General features: G+C 41.6%; 1 protein-coding gene across 4 annotated transcripts in view; it reads right to left on the reverse strand.

Moving 5' to 3' along the window:
- Window positions 1-8403: 8403 nt before the first annotated feature.
- The window catches only part of FOXN2 (forkhead box N2), a 42788-nt gene continuing 30074 nt past the window's right edge, over window positions 8404-21117 (reverse strand). For 3 of the 4 annotated variants that reach the window (XM_075863196.1, XM_075863195.1, XM_075863197.1), the window contains exons 3-6: window positions 17377-17501; window positions 16430-16488; window positions 13123-13191; window positions 8404-12318 (exon numbers count right to left, since the gene is read on the reverse strand). In XM_075863196.1, coding sequence (XP_075719311.1) covers window positions 11798-12318; window positions 13123-13191; window positions 16430-16488; window positions 17377-17501 — 774 coding nt within the window. In that variant the 3' untranslated portion in view covers window positions 8404-11797. The remainder of the gene's footprint in view (window positions 12319-13122; window positions 13192-16429; window positions 16489-17376; window positions 17502-21117) is intronic. The other variant, XM_075863198.1, reaches the window with a different exon arrangement.

The raw sequence follows: 21117 nt of genomic DNA on the forward strand, positions 1-21117 counted from the left end.
ACTGTGTCAGAAGAGCTGCTCCCACTCCAGTCCTCTTCCGGCGATGTCTTCCAGGGGAGGTCTTCGGTCCAGACGTCCAGTCCTTCACCTCCAACCAGGCTCCAGGTAAGTTTTGTCCATGTGTGTCCGCGGCTGCGCGCGCTTCGTTCGCGGGTGCGCGCGCGGCCGGTCGCGGGTGCGCGCGCTTCGTTTGCGGGTGCGCGCGCGGTCGATCGCGGGTGCGCGCGCGGGCGGTCTCCAGTGCGGGCGTTCGTGGATGCGCGCTCGCGAGTGCGCACGCGCGGCAGTTTCATTGTGCGCGAGATCGGGTGCGCGCGCGGGCGGACGGTTTGACGGCCCCCCATGACGAGGGGAGGGGGCCCGCAGCAGCAGCAGCAGCTCACGACATTCTTTTGGTGAAAAAAACGGGCCCCATTGCAGGGGCCCGTTTTTTCCTACCAAAAGAATGTCGAGGCAGTTGCCGGGCCCCCCTTTCAATTAGTTTTGGCCGGGCCCCTCACACCACTACCCCTAATACCCCCCTGATGGCGGCCCTGCGTCACTGAGCGTTAAGGGGATAAAAGAGGCTCGGTTACTACATTATAAGTGCCCTGTCTTCTACATAATGTGATCTGCGCTGTAATGTTGGTAACAGCAGTGGTTTTCTATTTAGAAAAACGATCTATTTTCACCAAGTTATGAACGATTTTAGCTTTATGCTAATTACTTTCTTAATGCCGAACTGGGCGTGTTTTTACTTTTGACCAAGTGGACGTTGTAAAGAAGTGTATGAGGCTGACCAATCAACATCATACACTTCTCTCCGTTCATTTACTCTGCACATAGTCAACAACGCAGGATCACTATGTGCTGTCAGATACTCGCACATTAACGTTACTGAAGTGTCTTGACAGTGACTAGATGTCACCTCCAGCCAGGACGCAATGTCTATTCACAATCCCGACACTTCGGTAACGTTTGTGTGGGACTTACCGCACAGCAAGCGTGATCTCGCGAGATCACATTGTAAGTGACAGCTTACAGCAAGATCACGCTTGCTGTGCTGTAAGTCCCACACAAACGTTACCAGAGTGTCGGGATTGTGAATAGACATCCAGTCCTGGCTGGAGGTGACAAATATTCACTGTCAAGACACTTCAGTAACGTTAATGTGCGAGTATGTGACAGCACATTGTGAACAACGCAGGATCACTATGTGCTGAATACATGAATGGAGAGAAGTGTATGACCCTGATTGGTCAATGATTGGTCAGCATCATACACTCCTCTGTACAATGCCCACTTGGTCAAAAATAAAACCACGCCCAGTTGGGCATTAAGAAAGTCATTAGCATTAGGGTATGTTCACACGGCTTATTTACAGACGTAATTCGGGCGTTTTCCGCCTCGATTTACGTCCGAAAATACGGCTCGATAGCGTCGGCAAACATCTGCCCATTCATTTGAATGGGTCTTACGATGTTCTGTTCTGACGGTCATTTTTTTTACGCCCCGCTGTCAAAATGCGGGGCGTAAATAGACGCCCGCGTCAAAGAAGTGCCTGTCACTTCTTCAGACGTTAAATGGAGCCGTTTTCCATTGACTCCATGGAAAAATAGCTCCATTTACGTCCGTAATTGACGCACCGAAAAAGCGCCTCAACATGCCATGACGGCTGAAATTATGGAGCGGTTTTCTCCTGAAAACAGCCCCGTAATTTCAGCCGTAACGGACGCTGCCGTGTGAACATACCCTAAAGCAAAAATCGCTCATAACTTGACAGTTTTTCTAAATAAATAAAAAAACACGGTTACCTACATTATAGCGCCAATCTCATTATGTAGGAGATAGGGCACTTATAATGTGGTGACAGAGCCTCTTTAAATTTGAGTTGTCTACTGCTTAAGGAGGTTTTCCCAACAGGGACATTTATGACATATCCACAGGAAGAGTCATGAGTGTCAGATAGATGCAGGTCCAACCTATTTCTGGAACAGGGCCCCTTAAACCCTGTTCTATCTTTCTGTGTTCCTGCTAGCGCTTGTGATTTCTGACCATATAAGAAGAGAACAGCGTCGCTCGCTGAGCATACGCTGTTTCTGTAACTCCCATATATGGCAGCTACGGAAACCGTGTAGCATGCGAGCGACGCTGTTCTCCCCTTATATGGTCTGAAATCACAAGCGCCAGCAGGAACACAGAAAGATAGAACAGGGTTTAAGGGGCCACGTCCTAGAGATAGGTGTGGGTCCCAGAGGTGGGATCCACATCGATCTGACATTTATGGCATATCCTGTGGATATGCCATAAATGTCCCTGATGGGAAAACCCCTTTAATAGCTCTTACAAGTGACCAGAGCAGCTCTAGAAGATTAGAAATACCACAAACTGCTTTGGAAAGATGACATCCTATGACAGTGCTACATATAAAGTCTCTGTGAGCTCTTTAGTACAACCCCTATTACTACTACTACTACCAATGTTTTTTTATGGAGATTGCACGGCTATGTGCTTGATTTTATGCACCCATTTGCAATGGGTGTGACAAATACCTGAACTCAATGGCGGATCATCAATGGGCGATTTGGGGGGCCCATGGCCGCCCCAAGTACAATGCGTTTTTGCTGCAAATCGCAGCAAAAACCACACCAAAACTGCATTGTGTATGTCCTGTAAAGGAACTGCAGGCATAAAAGGTCATATGACCTTGTCTGCAGTTCTTGTTACGGATTAGAGATCTGCTGGTCACATGACCGCAGGTCCTGCAAGAGAGAAGACCGTGAGGTGAGGTGCTAGGTAAGTATAAAGGGATCGTGGATTTGTTTTCGGGGGTCTGTCGTCTGTCTATCTCGGGGGTCTGTCGTCTGTATATTTAGGGGGGTCTGGTGTCGGTCAATATGTAGGGACAGTTCTTTGACAAGAGGCATCGTAACACTCATTTGTCAATGCTCGCACAAAAACGTGGTGTTCACTATAGACGCGGCAGGGCGGCGGTGGGAAAGGGGACCCAAGTTTGTGGAACAGCCCAGGACCTATGGTCTACTTATTCCACCACTGCCTGAACTCAATACTTTTTGACAATAAAACATTAACAATAAAATAGCAATTTTTTGCAAAGTTAGGACTTGAAAGAGATGCAAGAAAGATGTCATCTAATATTAATATGTTTTAACCGGTGTGATCATATAATGGAATGCCTAAATTTAGACTGCCGGTTTGGAGAGGGAATAAAAATAACATTTGTTCAGTCGGCTAAATTCACATACAATAGAGATGACTCCGGTTTGTTACCTAGCAACTGCTGTACGGAGAGAAGCGGCTGTCACTCACTTGATTTCTGTCCAGGGGATGAAGACATCCTCCTCCACAAAATCTCCCTGATTGGCTAGAGGTGATGTAATATTTAATTATTATCGTTAGAATAACAAAGTATACATGTCTATAACAATAAATGATGCCGCACGTTTACCAGGCAGTAGACCGTATTATAAGCTGTTCTGGCAGTGAAGAGGTTAACTATGCATTTACACAGATATTAGGAGACTTTAGAGAGTTCACTAAGAAGTTCATACTAAAATGAGATAAGCACAGATAGCAATATAGGGTTTTTGGATTGCTGTCATAGTGAGGGGTCCCAGGTATAAGCCAAACTGGAGTCTTTAAAAGGCTATGCAAACCTTTGAATGGCATTTTTTTTTTTTTTTTAATAAACAGGGCGGTCAGTGTGATTAGTGCAACTTTCTAAATAGTTTTTATTAAAAATTATTTTTACTTTTTGAGATACAGCTGCTTTGTAAGCTGTATCGTTTGCCAAATCCTGTTCCCACCAGGTCTGCGGGACTGACTGGTTCAGTGTCAACAGGTCCTGACACGCAGGATCCACCTGTAATCCATCACATCTAAGATATGAACTTAGATGTGATCGATTACAGGTGGATCCGGTGGGTCAGACACGCAGGACATGAAGTCACTGAATTGGTCAGGTCCGCGGGACTGACTGATTCAGGTCTTAGTAAAACATACTTCTGCTCTATATCAGAGCTATGCCATTCTGACATGGTAGCTTCTTTTCAATAACTCCAAGCAGAGATCTTGAAAATGGATTAGTTAATACACAGCGAATGCTTAAAAAAAATATGATAAACTTTATTATGGGATTAACATTAGAATATACACCTTCACAGTAAAAACCAATCCATTGATAGCTTTGTATTGCGGGTGGCTGACCACAAATGATTGGATGCTGGAATACAAATCAGTCCTCCAAATACACTTTTAAGGCTCTGTTCACACTGGCATGCTAAAGCTGTCATACGATGGTTGAAAATTGCAACAAATAGACCCTATTGACTAATAATGGTGTCCGGGGTTACTAAAACTACAACTAGGAAAAAGGGAGAGGGTGTAATAACAAAACAAAAAACACGCAACTCATGAATGTTATAAAACAAAAGTTTATTTTGCAATACTTTTATCAGAATGAATTGCATATCTTTGGTAAAAATAAACTTTATAAACATTTCCATTAACAGAGGTTAGCATACAAAAACTAAACATCTGTAAACTATTTTATGCTGAGGACTGTTAAATCTGGGGAGGAATGGAGGCACAAAAATAAAGAAAAAAGGAGGGAAGGGGGTCCATCGGTTTTCTAATGGCAGTTTACTCTATACAAACCTATAAACTTTTCCAAACTAACCAAAAAAATAAGTGTAGGATTAATTTAAACAAATATTTCACATTGATCAACGTATTTTGATACATTTCTTTAAATAAATAATAGATACAATGACTTGGCAATCACAAATGTATTTTTTTCTCATATATCACTAAAGGATGGCAACATAATACTCGTAATGTAAGCACTTTATTCAATCAAAATAAGGTCATAAAACAAATAATGGCACTGGCAGTTATTCTCAAAGAAAGGGTTATTGGCTTTTATATATAGCGAGCGGCCCTCACGTATCAAAGAAGTCTCTGAGAAAGAAGTAGACTTTCTGCCGATACCGACCAATCAGAATCCACGTTTTATTTTTCCAGTGCAGTTTAGTAAATGAAAGTTGAACACTGATTGGTTGCAAAGGACAAGCCAATTTTCCCCTACGGGACTGTTCTGATACGGGAGGCTCATTATACGCATTAGCCAAATACAATTCTTTACAATATGGTTACGTTCCATTACAATTATCTTGGAACTCGGGCAATGATGCAACTTGTTAAAGTCCCTGCAGATTCAATTCCTTCAAAAAGGTTGTATCACAAAAAGTTATAATTAACAAGCCAACAAGAGTAAAGTAACTAATATATGACCATGGAATGATCCCCTCACAAGTGATCAATATTATCCCGGTAGTTACATTATATACAGGAGCATAAACATTATTCGGGGTAAAAAATAAAGCAAAAAATACAGAACTATTGGAAGGCGCTGCAGATGGATGGAAGGTCACATCCGCAAGAAGGTGTCTGTGTCGGTCATGTTGTGGCTACATAGTTGTTTAATAAGGATATGGGGGGGGGGGGGACATATGAACACATCAGTAGCTCTGCTGTATGTATACTGTAAAGGCTCGGTATAGATATTAACCCTAGCACTAGGTTGGATTTTTTTGTATTAGTTTTAATATTTTGAAAGATTGGACAGAAGCAGCAAATCGAGTTCTCATGTAATGCAACGTATTCCCAACAATTGTATAGATCAAAAATCAAATACCTGAAGGACAACAATCCATGAAAGCAAAATGAACACTCAAAACACCTATGTGCTACCCCAAGTCCCCTATCATACTGCACCCGGCATCTACATAAAACATATCTATAGGCCCCAATTCACCAAATGTAGACCTAAAGAGTGTCCTTTTGGCCTCTGTTGGGCTGGTATAACTTATTTTTTTACTGTATGGGATAGTGTAGTAAAAAAAAATATAAAGCAACTTACAACTGGGAAGCACGATGCTTTCGGACGTGCAAATTATTGGCCTAAAAATGAATCTAGTGAGTGAAATCTAAGAGACTGTAGCCTGACAGATCTACATCTACAGCTGTTAGCCTACTCTCAGACGTCCACAACAGTCGCTGCAGCTCCATACTACGGAGATATTGAAATTCAGGCTATCACTAGAATTGTACTGTCATTTGTTGCAGATTTGCGCTGCGGAACCCACCTCAAAAATAGTATTTTCCTGGTCTAGCGCAACCCACGTGATCACATTCTGACCTGGTCTGGAATCACTGCGCTTTGAGAAAACTGGAACTCAGGCTCTCACTGCATTCCCATGGGAGACAGAACGACGCTCCATAGAAATGCATTTAGAGCCCGAGTTCCGGTTTTCTTAAAAGCGCAGTGATTCCAGACCAAGTCAGAATGTGATCACGTGGGTTGCGCTGGACCAGGAAAAGACGCGATGCATGGATCGGTAAGTATTTCTGCACACATCACCCCACTGAAACACTGTACAAGGAAAAAAAAAATGTTACATTTTTTTTTTTTTTTTAAAAGAGTGCTCCTTTAAGTCCCATCTGTCTATGCGGCGTAAATGATGGGCATCAACCATGAAATCTGTTGCATTATTGGTAACCATCATCAGTCCATTAATGGATCACGCAGCCATCGCAGAGTTTAAAGAACTATAGGCCAAAAAATTACATGTGGGGCAACAGTTCTGTCTTTAGTGCCTAAATGAATTCTTCCGTTCATTAAAAATCTGTCCTATAAGTCGTAATATTTATGACCGGTTGTTCTAAAGCTGGTCATCTACTAGAGATGGCCGAAAAGACAGATTCCACAGTCTGCACCTTTTCGTGGCGCAAACAAGCATGAGACCCTGTCTGAAGACGGATATCGGAGGAAAAGTTTATCTCCGTGATATTTTTTTTCCCGGTTCTTGTCAGGTGGAGTCTTGTTAATAGATTCAGGATAAACGCATCTCTTTAATAGAAGCCCGGACACAGATCAAGGCAGAAATTTATCAGTGATTTGTCATTTATTTGATGGTGTTGTCATCCAAAACGACACCAGTCACAGACCAACCATGAACGACAAGTCATTCAGAAAATGCAGGAAAACCACTGATGTATGGCCAATTTAAGTTCTTAGCATCACCGCCATTATCACGTGTATATGTACTACCGCACAGGTGACAAATGATATGTGGGGCAATGCACAAGAACAAATTCCCCCACGTAAATACTGTTCCAATCTTTTCAAATATCTCAACCTGTATGTTCTCTCACCCACAGGCGGGGAAGAAGTGATGAAAAACCATTAAATAGCCATTAAAAATTAGCAATTTATAAAAAAAAAAAAAAAAAAAACCTTTTCACCAAGAAAGATTTTAGGATTAATGTATCAGGAGCCTACAGTATAATACCTAAAAAGTGATATTGCATGTCCTAAACAAGGACACCCATATGGGGGGAGCTGGGGGTAGAAAAATCCTTTGATTTGACGTTATGCCAGCAAACACAAAATGTAAAGCTAAGCCTATGACAGGGACGTATGATATTTAAAAAATTATTTTGCCACATTTTTATTTTTTGGTCGCCGCAGGGGTGCGGACGACTATCAGTGTGTTTGAAATGTTTCTTTATTGCAATGATTTCAGCATGTAAATGATGATTGTACAGAAGACCCCCAATATGGGAATAGAACGGCATTAAAGAGGCTCTGTCACCAGATTTTGCAACCCCTATCTGCTATTGCAGCAGATCGGCGCTGCAATGTAGATAAGAGTAACGTTGTTGTTTTTTTAAAAACGAGCATTTTTGGCCAAGTTATGGCCATTTTTATATTTATGTAAATGAGGCTTTCTAAAGTACAACTGGGCGTGTATTATGTGTGTTACATCTGGGCGTGTTTACTTCTTTTACTAGCTGGGCGTTCTGACGAGAAGTATCATCCACTTCAGAACGCCCAGCTTCTGGCAGTGCAGACACAGAGCGTGTTCTCGAGAGATCACGCTGTGTCTTCACTCACTTCCTGCCCCAGGTCCTGCATCGTGTCGGCCACATCGGCACCAGAGGCTACAGTTGATTCTGAAGCAGCATCAGCGTTTGCAGGTAAGTAGCTACATCGACTTACCTGCAAACGCTGATGCTGCTGCAGAATCAACTGTAGCCTCTGGTGCCGACACAGGATGCAGGACCTGGGGCAGGAAGTGAGTGACGTCACAGCGTGATCTCTCGAGAACACGCTGTGTGTCTGCACTGCCAGAAGCTGGGTGTTAACGAACAGAAGTGGATGATGCGGATTCGTCAGCATCATACGCTCCCATTCCCAACGCCCAGCTAGTAAAAAGAATTAAAAACGCCCCGATGTACGCACATAATACACGCCCAGTTGTACTTTTGCAAGCCTCATTTGCATAAATATAAAAATGGTCATATCTTGGCCAAAAATGCTCGTTTTTAAAAAATAAAAACGTTACTGTAATCTCCATTGCAGCGCCGATCTGCTGCAATAGGAGATAGGGGCTGCAAAATCTGGTGACAGAGCCTCTTTAAGCCTTGTTTACATCAATTTCTTGCCCCATGTTAGACATAAGTCTGTATACCAATTAGGTCACATCTGCATCTATTGTGCAGACATATGGCAAAATTGTATCCATACATTTTTTGATAGGTTCAGTTTAGGACTTTTTTTTTTTTTTTTTGTGGAAACCTTTTCCTTATCAAAAAAAATAAGAAAGAATTATATGTCTGACGTAGGGCACACACGGTGTAATTCATGTACTCTGTAAGCAAGGTTTACACGTAATGTTTTTACCTGCACACAAAGAATGTCCACCTTCAATCGGAATAGGTCTAAAAGATGTGTTCGTACATTTCTTAATGAACATCTATAGAGGTTGGCGCTGTGTTTCTCATAAATAGTTCCAAATTGCTTGAATTAATCTAAAATTATTTAAAAAAAATGCTGGTTGACTACAGCCAGCACTAGAGGGAGCATAGGAGCTTACTGAATACGGTTATACATTGAACTAAACACAGTATGCAGTAATCTCCTGAGCTCCCTCTAGTGGTGGCTGCAGGCAGACATAATTTTATTATGTAACTGTGTATACACTTGAGAACTGGAGCTCTGTATCAGAAATAAATAAATAAATCAGCTTTGTCTGCTATAAAGATATATTAAGAAATTTATTGGCACAGAATTTTTAGACCTAAAAATGGCCTGGTGTTAAAAGGTAGATATTTTAGAAAGTGAATGGGGCAGTGGCGGGGCGTGCGTAGTACTCACATACAGCACCTTGGGACCCCCGTTCTCGGTGGGGTTCTGAGCGATTAGACATCACCTATCCTGTGGATATGTGATAAATGCAGATTATGGAAAACCCCTGTAAGAGCACAACAAGTATTTGAGTCATAAAACTGAAATCATAAATAGTTGATCTGCTTTTTACATGTAATGGGCAGTGGTGAAAAAATAACATACAGACTGAATGCAAAGAACATAGTCTCACTTAATATTTACATGTATACATGGATTTAAGGAAGCACCCAAAACAGATAGTTTATAAACGGCAGCCACTAATATGATGATTATCACGGTGATGAATATACATAATGTTATTCTATATGCTGCTTAAGCTAGAACACAGTTTATTGTAAAGTATCACGTTAAACACCAACATGGCATCATGCATGCAAATAATTCCCCCCAAAAAAAAAAAAAAGGAGGACTAAATGCTGAGAGGTTTGGGGAATAGGCCACAGCTAAAATCTGAGAAAAAAATCCTACAATAGTTCATTTGGAAGCATCTTTTACAATATTTTAGTGGGTCACTCACAATTACAACCAAATTACACAGTGGAGGGGTTATGTTGGAGATGATGCAATGATGGGATGTGAGATTTTCCCAGTGGTATTGTGAAGCTATTGTACATTTTATCAAGGTAAACCCGGTTACGAATGATGAGCTATGAGAGTCGAGCTAGTGGGCATAAAAGGATTCCTTAATTGGCTCCTGAAGTGCCAACCAGGGGTCAGAAAAAGTGTACCCTGTGCCTAGCTCCTTACAAACTGGGTTCTTCCTTTGAGGAGTCATGACTCCAAGTGTGTAAGTGTCACCCCTCTAGTTTCTGCTGAATGTGTGCAGAATTATTTCTACATAATCCTAATTGGCACTTCGGAAGACTGTTTAGTGGTCATAATTTCTGGGCATCTGTAAGATAAAAAGGGACCTGGTCCTGGTGATAGGTTTCCTTTAAAGTCAGCCACAGTATGCGCACGCACGCACGCACACCTATCCATACAATCTTGTGGGATCAAAAATCAGATGCCCATGACTTATAAGGACGGAGATGGTACTACTGCCATCACATATAAAATTCAAAAGTGTCAATTAACCGATTCCTCCAACTTCTCCAGGAACACATTGCAGATTCTGAGCATTTTCGGTGCTTCCATAGAATAGTGAACGATGAAAACTAGCAATATTACCTGATCAACAAAACACTAGGATTGTGGAATCAGCTTGATTCTACCCATATATACAGAACTTACAAAAATAAAGCCACTACAGATGATTATTAGAAACCAAGTACATAAACGTATATCAAAGGCTTCAACTGTTCACAAATGTTGGATTTATGGTTAATGCTGCAAAGCAATAGTTCACCAGTATCTACATAGCACGCATTATTGTGTACTCGATTATACGATGTGTATCTTAAGATTCATGCAAGGAGGTGGATCTCTGTTACATATACAATGACCAGTATCACAAGGCGGCCGGATTAAAGCCCATCTCCACTTCTCTACAAAGTGATTTTACTAACATACGGCTTAGAAGATTTCCTGCTCCTGTACCTTTTACCCCTTTGCTTGCTTGTTTTCCTCTTGAAGCTGCACAATTTCTTCTGCCATCTTCTTGTGCTTTAAGCTTGCAATGCATTGTTCTAGAAGACCAAACTTCATGTGACCACTTCTGCACACGTAGATGTAATGAAATGGTGGTCACCCAATCAGGAAGTCAAATGGTTGCCAGGGTAACCTGAAGTACAGCTGCCTGTAGAGGACACTAAGGGGAGGCTGCAAGAAGAGATAAAGATTCTGCAAAGGTCAGTGATGCTAATGAACGTATGTGTATTTAGTGGAGTTAGGCTTTAACCCTGTTTAGGAAACAAAACGTATGGGATGCAGGAGGATGGGTATGGTAGTATAACTTTAAAGTTTCAAGGGACCATTTTAATATTAGCAGAGAACGTTCTAATTGGGTCACAAAAGTTGAAGACTCCTTGTCTCAAACCCACATGTAAAGCACAAGAAAGGGGCAATATATTACTCATGTGCATTATGCACCAGTTTTAACCGACTCTACATATAAATAGTTGGCAATAAAGTGTCACTAATACTGCAATGTTTTATCACTTCGTTGCACAGTGGCCAAAATAAAAGCACGTACAGCAGTCCATGTTGCGCCAGCAGCCTTTTGGTGAAGTTTTTGCAATTCGAGGAATCCTTGCAGTCACTAAATTTATTTTTCCCCCAAAAAAATTAAATAGCTTATTTTTGTTGTTGCAGGGAGTTTGCATGTCATGCGTTTCTGGTATGGTATAAAAAAAAAATAATAATCTAAGGCAGTAATTTTGGGGAAAAAGGAAAAAAATAAAATAGCTTAATAAAAATAAAAGCTTGCAAAAATCAAAAACAAGCGGGGGGAAAAAAAAGCCTCACGTCTTTTATGGCTTTGATCTCCTAAAGAACAAATAAAAGCTGAAGAATATTGCCACACTAAGTGGATCAAGGCAGAAGGAAAACAAAAAAAAGGTGAAACCAGGTAAAGCAAAAGAAAAAACGAGACTGGCAGAATCACTATTTTCTATGCTTTTGTGACTGGGCTTTTGCAGTTTTCAAAAGGGAATCCAGACAAGTGCGAATCCCGGCCAAATGGAGCAGAGAGCCGGCCGCTTCTTTCAACTCGTCGTCAATATCTTGGCATGCTTCTTTTCGGAGCTTCTTGCTTTGCAAATCTTTGCCCGAGGAATTCACGCAGGGTTGGGAAGCATAACCACTATCACCAAGTGCATCTTCTTCATAGTCAATATCAGTCTCATCCTCACTGTGAAACCCTTCGCTGCCGTCACTTCCGGCCCGACTGTTCTTTGGGATGAACTCGTAGACCTCATCTACAGACGACAAGGAAGACACACTGGATCGGGATTCACATCGCTGAGAGTCGGTGCCGCTCGCACTGTAGTTGTGATCCTCCTTGGGATCGATGTTGATGACAGTAGAATCGTTTTCATGAAGACTCAGAGAAGTACAATGCTTGAATGCGCTGGTATAATTGCGTTTCTTAGGTAACGCCACCTTGAGAGGCTGAGGTTTCTGGTCTAAATAAAAACAGGGGCAAAAAATGACATTGAAATTAACCAGTTGAAAGGCCATTATATCAAATTTTTCCTAATTTTAAAGTGCACACCAGGAACGTTCCCTACATACATGCTAATCATGTCCATTGGGTAACATAAGCCTGACAGAAACCAAAAGAGTGTTCTTCTGTCCTCAGTCAGCCCGGTATACCGCAAATAATAAAAGTATAGAATAGCTTCGTAGACTAGGTTATGCCATACACCGGCATCCCGTAAATAAATTTATACTGCACGGCATCAGTGTTTTGATAGGGAGGGGAGCCTTTGGATGATGGATGCCACTGTAAAGCATATATCACAGACCTCCGTTAAACCTAGCCTATAAGTGACACTGTTAGACCTCCGTCCAAGCCTACATTTAATGTATACGTCAGCAACTGTTCCAGTGTAGAAGTTAAAAGGTAGCCATAAACGTGTGAACAGGGACTAACCTGGGTGGAACACCTAACAAGTGACACACATGAAGAGAAGGAAGGGTTATTAACATAAAGCATAGAATTTATGGTCACCATTTCCAACCTAAATATCTAAGTGTGTTGGTGGAAAGGATGGGAAGGTGGTGTGTATGCAAGATATGTTCATGGCATATGGAATTCCAAGTGTTAATATTAGTGGGTGCAAATAACACCCACGTGTGAAGGATGTTCTTATTTAGAAAGTCCCGTTAGTGACAAGGTCCCATTAAATAATACAGATAAAATAACATGAAATTTTATGAATGAAAAAGAAAAGAAAAATAAATAAAAATAAAAAAGCTATTCTTACAATCCAAAGCTTCCTGCTTGATAGAGCTGTTTAAGAGCATCATTGCAGTGGCAGCGTCAATATCAGAATCTGCAAGACACGAAGAAAAGCTCTGGAGGTCAGAAAGTCCTTTTCTCTATGATCCCATTTATAACGTGAAATATGTGGTGCGCATTCCTTATCCCGATTCCAGGCAACACAAAATTAGGGATAGTAAAATAAAGAATCTCGAATTTACAGTGAGATTACGGCATGGTCTACATACAAAATAAAGATAACTTGTTACCCAAAGAGTCTAAAATACAGCATGCCCCATCATTGAGCAGCCTTAGCCAAATTATCAACATAAGAGACTATGCATGGCAGTCCCAGGCATCCGGGAGAATGTCATACGAGCAGTCTCATTTGACCGGTCAAGAGGGCTCATGGTTTGGAGCGGAGTTGCGCCATATATAAGCTCATACGCAGACTTTAGTGAACCGTCTATGCTGATTGAGCATGTGAAGGACCTCACTATTAAGATACTGTGGATGGGTCAACATTGCACCGCTCAGCCAATCAGCAGAGGAGAACGGTCAATTAGCATAGAAGGCGTGCTTCTTTGTGAAGTCTTAATCATGGGGCCACTTGACAGGAGCTCAAGGAGTTGTATAAAGTGGGATTGTCAGATTCAGATTTCCAGTTCTCCTCACATCAAGACCTATCTAACTAGGTAAGCATACTAATATCAATAGCATACTCGTAGGCTCAGTTCACACTTGCGTTGAAGGGTTGTCTCAGCGGCAGCACTCCTATTTAAAGAGGCTCTGTCACTACATTATAAGTGGCCTATGTTCTACATAATGTGATCGGCGCTGTAATGTACAGTAGATTACAGCAGCGTTTTTTATTTAGAAAAACAATCATTTTTGACGGAGTTATGACCTATTTTAGCTTTATGCTAAGGAGTTTCTCAATGGACAACTGTGCGTGTTTTACTATTGACCAAGTGGGCATTGTACAGAGGAGTGTATGACGCTGACTAATCAGTGACCAATCAGCGTCATACACTTCTCCCCATTCATTTACTATAGCTATATCGCTATGTGCAGCCACATACACAAACATTACTGCAGTGTCCTGACAATGAATATACATTACCTCCAGCCGGGACGTTAGGTGTATTCAGAATCCTGACCACTTCTCTGCACGTCTCTGATTTACAGCACAGCAGGCGTAGTCTCACGAGATTACACTGTAAGCGGTCATTCACAGCGATATCTCGATGTGCTCTGCTGTAAATCAGAGACGCTACAGAAGTGGTCAGGATTCTGAATACACATCATGTCCTGGCTGGAGGTAATGTATATTCATTGTCAGGACACTGCAGTAACGTTATAGTGTGTGTATGTAGCTGCACATAGTGATATAGCTATATCAATATCTGCAGAGTAAATGAATAGGGAGAAGTGTATGACGCCGATTGGTCACTGATTGGTCAGCGACATACACTTCTCTCCACAACGCCCACTTGGTCAAAAAGTAAAAAACACGTCCAGTTGTCCATTGAGAAACTCATTAGCATAAAGCTAAAATAGGTCATAACACACTGCTGTAATCTACATTACAGCGCCGATCACATCATGTACAATATAGGCCACTTCTAATGTGGTGACAGAGTCTATTTAAGGCTCTATTCACTTGACAGGGTCCGAGTGTCGGCCGATTAAAACGGCCGTTCCGGGCCGTGTTGCGGTTTTGAACGGCCGATTTTGACCCATTTTGCATCCGTTTTTTTCCCTGTCCGTTTTAAAATCGGATGGATTTAATTTGTAAATTTTTTGCCACACACTTGCCTCTGTAGATACTGCCACACACAGCTCCCCTCTAGGTAATGCCACACAGACCCCCTGCAGGTAGTGCCACACAGACGCCCTGCAGGTAATGCCACACAGACGCCCTGCAGGTAATGCCACACAGACGCCCTGCAGGTAGTTCTACACAGGAACCTTTTACATAGCACCCCCAGCCCCCCGTTCCAGGAGAAGTCACTGACTTCAATGTCCATATATGGACAGTGTCAGGAACTTCTCCTGGAGCGGAAACACCGGCCACAGGGTCAGGGATTCCGCTTCAGAAGTGCCTGACGTCGCTGTGTCCATATATGGACAGTGAAGTCAGGGACTTCTCCTGAAGCGGAATCCCCGGCCACAGCGTTGCCAAAGCTGTGGCCGGGGATCGGGGATTCCGTTCCTACAGGGAGCAAAAAAATACCACCCTCCTCCTCACATGCACTTCGCACTGTGTGGAGAAGGAGAGAGAGCGAGCGACGGAAGACACTGCCGTCACTTGGGACACATTCCAGTGATGGCCATGTAATACCTGGCCCCATAGACTTCTATGGGAACCGGGCGGCCGGGAGAACGGCCGAAAATAGGGCATGTCCCATTTTTCGATGGCCGGGTTTCCCGGGCCGTCAAAAAAATAAATAAAACAACGGTCGTGTGAATAGACCCATTTGGGGCCTATTGTTCCCACTCTGGCCGTGCAGCCGGGAAACCCTGTCGTGTGAATAGGGCCTTAGGGAATGTCTGTGAGCAATATTTAGAAAGTCCTGTTAACTTTATTATTGACCGCAAGAGATGCGCTGTCTGCAGTCGATGGGGTCAGTCAGGATTCGCAGATATTGAAAACTAATGGAAGATAATGTAAACCCTAACGATAATGTGAACACATCCGTATCCACGATTTTGTGTTGCCTTGAATATTACTATCACCTTATGGGAGGTTTTTGTAGTCCCAATCCCTTTAATACTGAAGAAACATGAAGATAACAAAAATATGAAGACAAATGAGTAAATATGATTATTAAAAGTACCAGTACAAAAACATAATGGTCTAAAATTTAGGGGCAATACAAAAACATACTGGCTTCACCTCAAATATAATGGAGAAGCATATGAATGTGTCCTGTAATACACAGTTACAAGTAATGTGCACAAGGTTAGGGAAGTTCGCGGATAGCAATGTAGCTAGGAGTTGTCACACCGCCTTTTGCTAAATTCTAGCTGAAGTTTAAGGGCCAATAAAGGGATCGTCTAACCACTAACTGGGTATATGGCCAGAGTGGAGCGCCTCTCAGCTCAAAGAACAGCTCTTGCTTTGGCAAGCTTGGTCCATCCATGTATTACATGGTTCACCATTCATTTCAATGCATGTAATAATAAATCTCCTGTACTGCCAAACGCAAATCCCGCCAACAATATCAGTTGTTCTACGAGGTCTCAGAAGCCAAAACATGCAACAGTCAGCGGATCACCCGGAATAAATCCTGTAAAAATCAACATACCTTTCACAGAGTGCCCTTGAGTCTGTTTCAATGCAGACGATAAACAAAGAGGTGATGCCCTGAAAGAAAGAAAAATATATTAACGTATTATAGAGAGAGGACCACACACACACCTTGGTGTTTTGCATCTCCAAGAATTAGGGGGGTGGGGGGGGGCCTGCATTGATGTAATTCCCCTCCTTTACACTATACGGTCAAAAGTATTGGGACAACTCTTAATCATTGAATTCAGGTGTCTCATTCAGTCCCATTGCCACAGGTGTATAAAATCCACACCTTGCCATGAAGTCTACTTTACAACGACCCATTCTTTCACAAATCTTTGTAAAGAGCTCATTAAATTCCAGCGCGGTCCTGTAATAGGACGCCATGGTTGTAAAGTCAGTTTGTTAAATTTTTCCCTCCTAGATATTCCACCATCAGCTGTGAGTGGTATTATTTCAAAGAGAAAGCGTTTAGCAGCCTCAGCAACGCGGTGAACTTGACTGACGGCATAGAGCCCTGACCTCAACCCCATCCAAGACCTTTGGGATGAACTAGAACGGAGATTGCAAGCCAGGCCCCCTCCCCCAACAACAGTGTCTGACCTCACAAATGTTCTTCTGGATGGACAAAAATTCCCACAGACCCGCTCCAAAATCCTTCCCAGAAAAGTAGAGGGTGTTTTACGGCAAAAGGCGAACCAAATCCACAATAATGCCTATGGATTTATATGGACTTTTAGATAGATATACACAGGTGTGCTTCTTGTCTGGGGCACTTTTCATACCGATTGTGGACAACCCCTTTAATGCATCATTACTGGTGTACAGAAGGCATGGCAGTATATTGGATTTCCCTGGCAGGTTAAAAAGTTGAACTTCTCGGCTTTAATAAATACTACTTCGAAGATATCTAACCAGAGACACCAAGTATGTCACTTATGACAAGTCTCCAAGTTAGCTTACCTCGTAGGGGAGTCAGGAGGGGTGTACGAAGCAAGTGCTGCAGAAAACGGCTGCTTCTTCAGAGCTTGTACAAGATTGGGTTTATACTCCGGGTCAACACACCATAAGGAGCCTTTTCCATTTACCTAGAAAAAAAAAAAAATGAAAAAAATATATATAGGAGATGTCCATTTTAAGTATAAATGTAATTAAAAAAAACAGCGAGTACCCCCTTTAAAACACAGAGAGAATCCCCTGGAGATCATGTACCACAAGCTGAGAACTCTAAAAAGATACCAAAAGACCTTTGGCAAAAGCAGACAACAATCTTCAGACCTCTAACCTCAGGCGGGTTCATTAGAGAATATGAATCAGAGTTGCACTTTTTATATTAAGTTATTGTTTCTGTTTGATGGAGAAGACAAAGCTATGCTTCCTAAACCTAGTTAGAACACGTTTCGGTATATACGTTAAATACTCGACGGAACATCGATCCATTTAAAGCGGATCTGTGACACTAGGCTGCCCTATGTATCGTGTACCATATATGTACCGGGTGTTATTTTCCCCTGATTGCTCCTATTAGCGAAACGGCACAATATTTCGTCCCCGTACTATGCTGCTGTTACATAGGGCAGAATTTTCTGATGACAGATCCATTTTAAAGTCCTGTTTTGACCAGGAGAACATTGAACTTGACGTTCTTCTCATCTCCAATGTCATGACCATGGAAAAGGGTTACGGAAACCTTTGGAGACATGTTTTTGGATGGTAATGTATGTATATGTTAATTACAAATCGCTTTCCAAATATACATTAACAATGTTGCTTTGTTTCAGCGCTGCAATTTCTATGTATCTACTTTACATAAAAGCTGCAGAACGCCGCTATAAGCCGAAACTATCAGTGAGCTGGACTGACGGCTCGGCTGATAGCGGCTCCCATGTGCCTAAAATTTAAAAAAAACCGCAAACTAATCCGAATACAAATTAGATCTAAGGGATATGCAAGGTGGATACATGAAAGCTGCAGCACGAACACAAAGCTACAATTTTATTTAAAGGTGCAATAATTTAGTAACAAAAAAAATAAAAATAAATCTATAATATATATATACATAATATAGATTTTATTTTTTTTTGGTTACAAAATTATTACACCTTAAAAAAAAAAAATATTGAAAACAAAAAAAAATATATATATATATATATATATATATATATATATATATATATATATATATATATATATATATAGAGTTTATGCTGTTCCACTCGGGATTGGATCCAAAAGAGAAGTCCTTCCTTTACACACATCGTGTTTAGGATCCACTCCTGTTTCTTTAGCTTAGAAAAAAAATAACGAAAAACAGCAGTACTGACTAGACTACCAAATGACAGAATAAAGAAAGGGGTACAATGACACCCACTTTCCACAGACGAATTAAACTCCAGATGTTTGCCATTGAACGCTGTTAGATCACACAAAGCTTTGACACAATTTCGCTTTTTAGACAGCAAATATTTGAAAAAACAACAAAGTGGAAATTACAACGTAAAGAGATTACAGCAAACATAGAAATAATTAAGCTTTTCACTAGACAAAGTACAATTGTGTTATATGGTAGAAATGTGAATTTAGAGGTAATCTGTCACTGGGACAGACTCCTTTAACTTGCGACTGAATTCATAAGAGTAGATTACATTTTGCTGTTGATCAGATTTTGACATCCATGTTTGTGCCTAAAAAAAAAAAACAAAAAAAAAAAAAAAAAAGCCATGGATGCAGCACTGGGAGGGCTGACACTATAAATTAGACTGCATTTTAAGCAGGTGTTTAGGGTACGCCTCAACAATTACTTGGCACCCGCTAAATGGTTTCTTATATAGGAGGTTCTAATAAATAGGACTGTCCTCGAGCCGAATTCGCTTTAAAGCACAGTTAACTTTTTTTTTTTCTTTAAACACAAAAGATTTAACAATATCAGTTTCAATCTCAAGGAAAAGATAATTTAAAAAAAAAAAAAAAAAAGAAGGATTAGGCAAGGCTACATTTATGGATAGTGGCGGATCTTTCGCATGACGGACAGAAGCAGCCCCCTGATGGACCTCATTATAGGTCAATCGAGTTATGTCAAGGTGCCCGTTGTTTGGACAGGTAAGACTCCACTGCATGGAGCAATATTTTTTCTGTCAAGATCAACACAGATGTGAACATGGCCTAGTCAGCTACTTCCTCCCTTAAGGAGTTCACCATGGAACTACACTTAACTGAATTCCTTGTTTTTTTCTAATTGGACAAAAACTGAAGAAAAAAAGAAACAAAACCACAAAACAGATTTTAGCTTTATGGCCTGTAAATGAAGTTGAAGGCAAGGATCAGGCCAGAAAAACGTGTTGTAAATGGGGCCTATGTTTGACATATGCGCCAGGAAAAACTCTTGACTTAAGCATTTGTCACAGCCTACGTCTAACGTTTAACAGTGGCATCAGTCACCATAGGCTACATCTCTGACAAGCAGGATCGAGCGGTTACCGATCACATCTAAGTTCATAACTTAGATATGATCAATAACATGTGGATCCTGTGTGTCATGGACATGCATGACCCGCTGCCACTGAACCAATCAGTGCAGCGGACCTGACGTATAACGGTCTCAGCGCAAGATAAAGCTGCTCTGTACACAGGATACAAAGTAGCTGTATCTCAAAAATGTTCATGATTTTTAATAGAAAAACTATTTAGAAAGTTGCAAACGCACCCATGTATAGTGTGAGGTAATCGGCGCTTGCGCAATACAGCTGATAAAACTTCAGGGATGTACTGCGCACGCGCCAATTCAGAAGAAGAGACGCGGTCGCGCTCAGTAGAACATGGTCAGGTGTGAACACTGCTTTTACACTGCCTGGCCCCTGTTAAATCAAAGCAAGAAGGGAGGGAGGGACGGACAGATGGCCTGGGGATAAAGTCAGAGCGGTTTGGAGCAACGGTGACACCCTCGATGCTCCAAAAAGCTAAATTTGCATATATTGAATAAAGTGATTTTTGCTGCACAGGAGGCAAAAAGCGTTAGATTTAGGTGAGGCTACACTAGATTACTCTTTTGCTGGTTTGATAGGCAAACTTCTGGTGACAAACTCCCTTTAAAACTTAATTAGGCACCCAGTATGCTATGACAACCATCAGCATCCTGAGATAATGGTGGGGGGGGGGGGGTGGAGTGACAGAGGGACCCACGGCATCTATGTGGTTAAACAGTCGGGATCAGAGTTATTTCTGAGCCCCGTGGTTAGTGCAGGGTGTCCACTTTAATACACAGCTAAGCCCTTGAGTTGCTCCGTACTTTCCCTTCCAACTACTGCAGTACATGTACGGCGAATGTCAGGAAGGGGTAACGATCTTTTCATGATGTAACCATTAAACCAATACCATTGTAGCCTATGGGTGACAGATGCCACTGTTCGTGTAGAAGATATATGTGATATATGCTATTAAACAGATGCCTGTAATGACAAAAACAAAAAACAAAAAACACAGCGAATGTGCGGTATAGGCCAAAAGGACACTTTTAGCCTCCATCGGGCTATTGGAACCTTATGGACAAGTTTATCATGTACGTCAGGATCTTTCCTAATGTACATACTAAATGTAGGGCAAAAAGGTGATGTGAACAGGGTCTCAGTCTGACATCTTTATTCAACATTTGGTCATGGATATCAGATCAGGTTTTACTCAATCATATACATGCACAGTAAGATGGAT

Source organism: Rhinoderma darwinii, chromosome 4 (assembly GCF_050947455.1).
Source record: "Rhinoderma darwinii isolate aRhiDar2 chromosome 4, aRhiDar2.hap1, whole genome shotgun sequence".
In the NCBI taxonomy this organism is placed as follows: domain Eukaryota; kingdom Metazoa; phylum Chordata; class Amphibia; order Anura; family Rhinodermatidae; genus Rhinoderma; species Rhinoderma darwinii.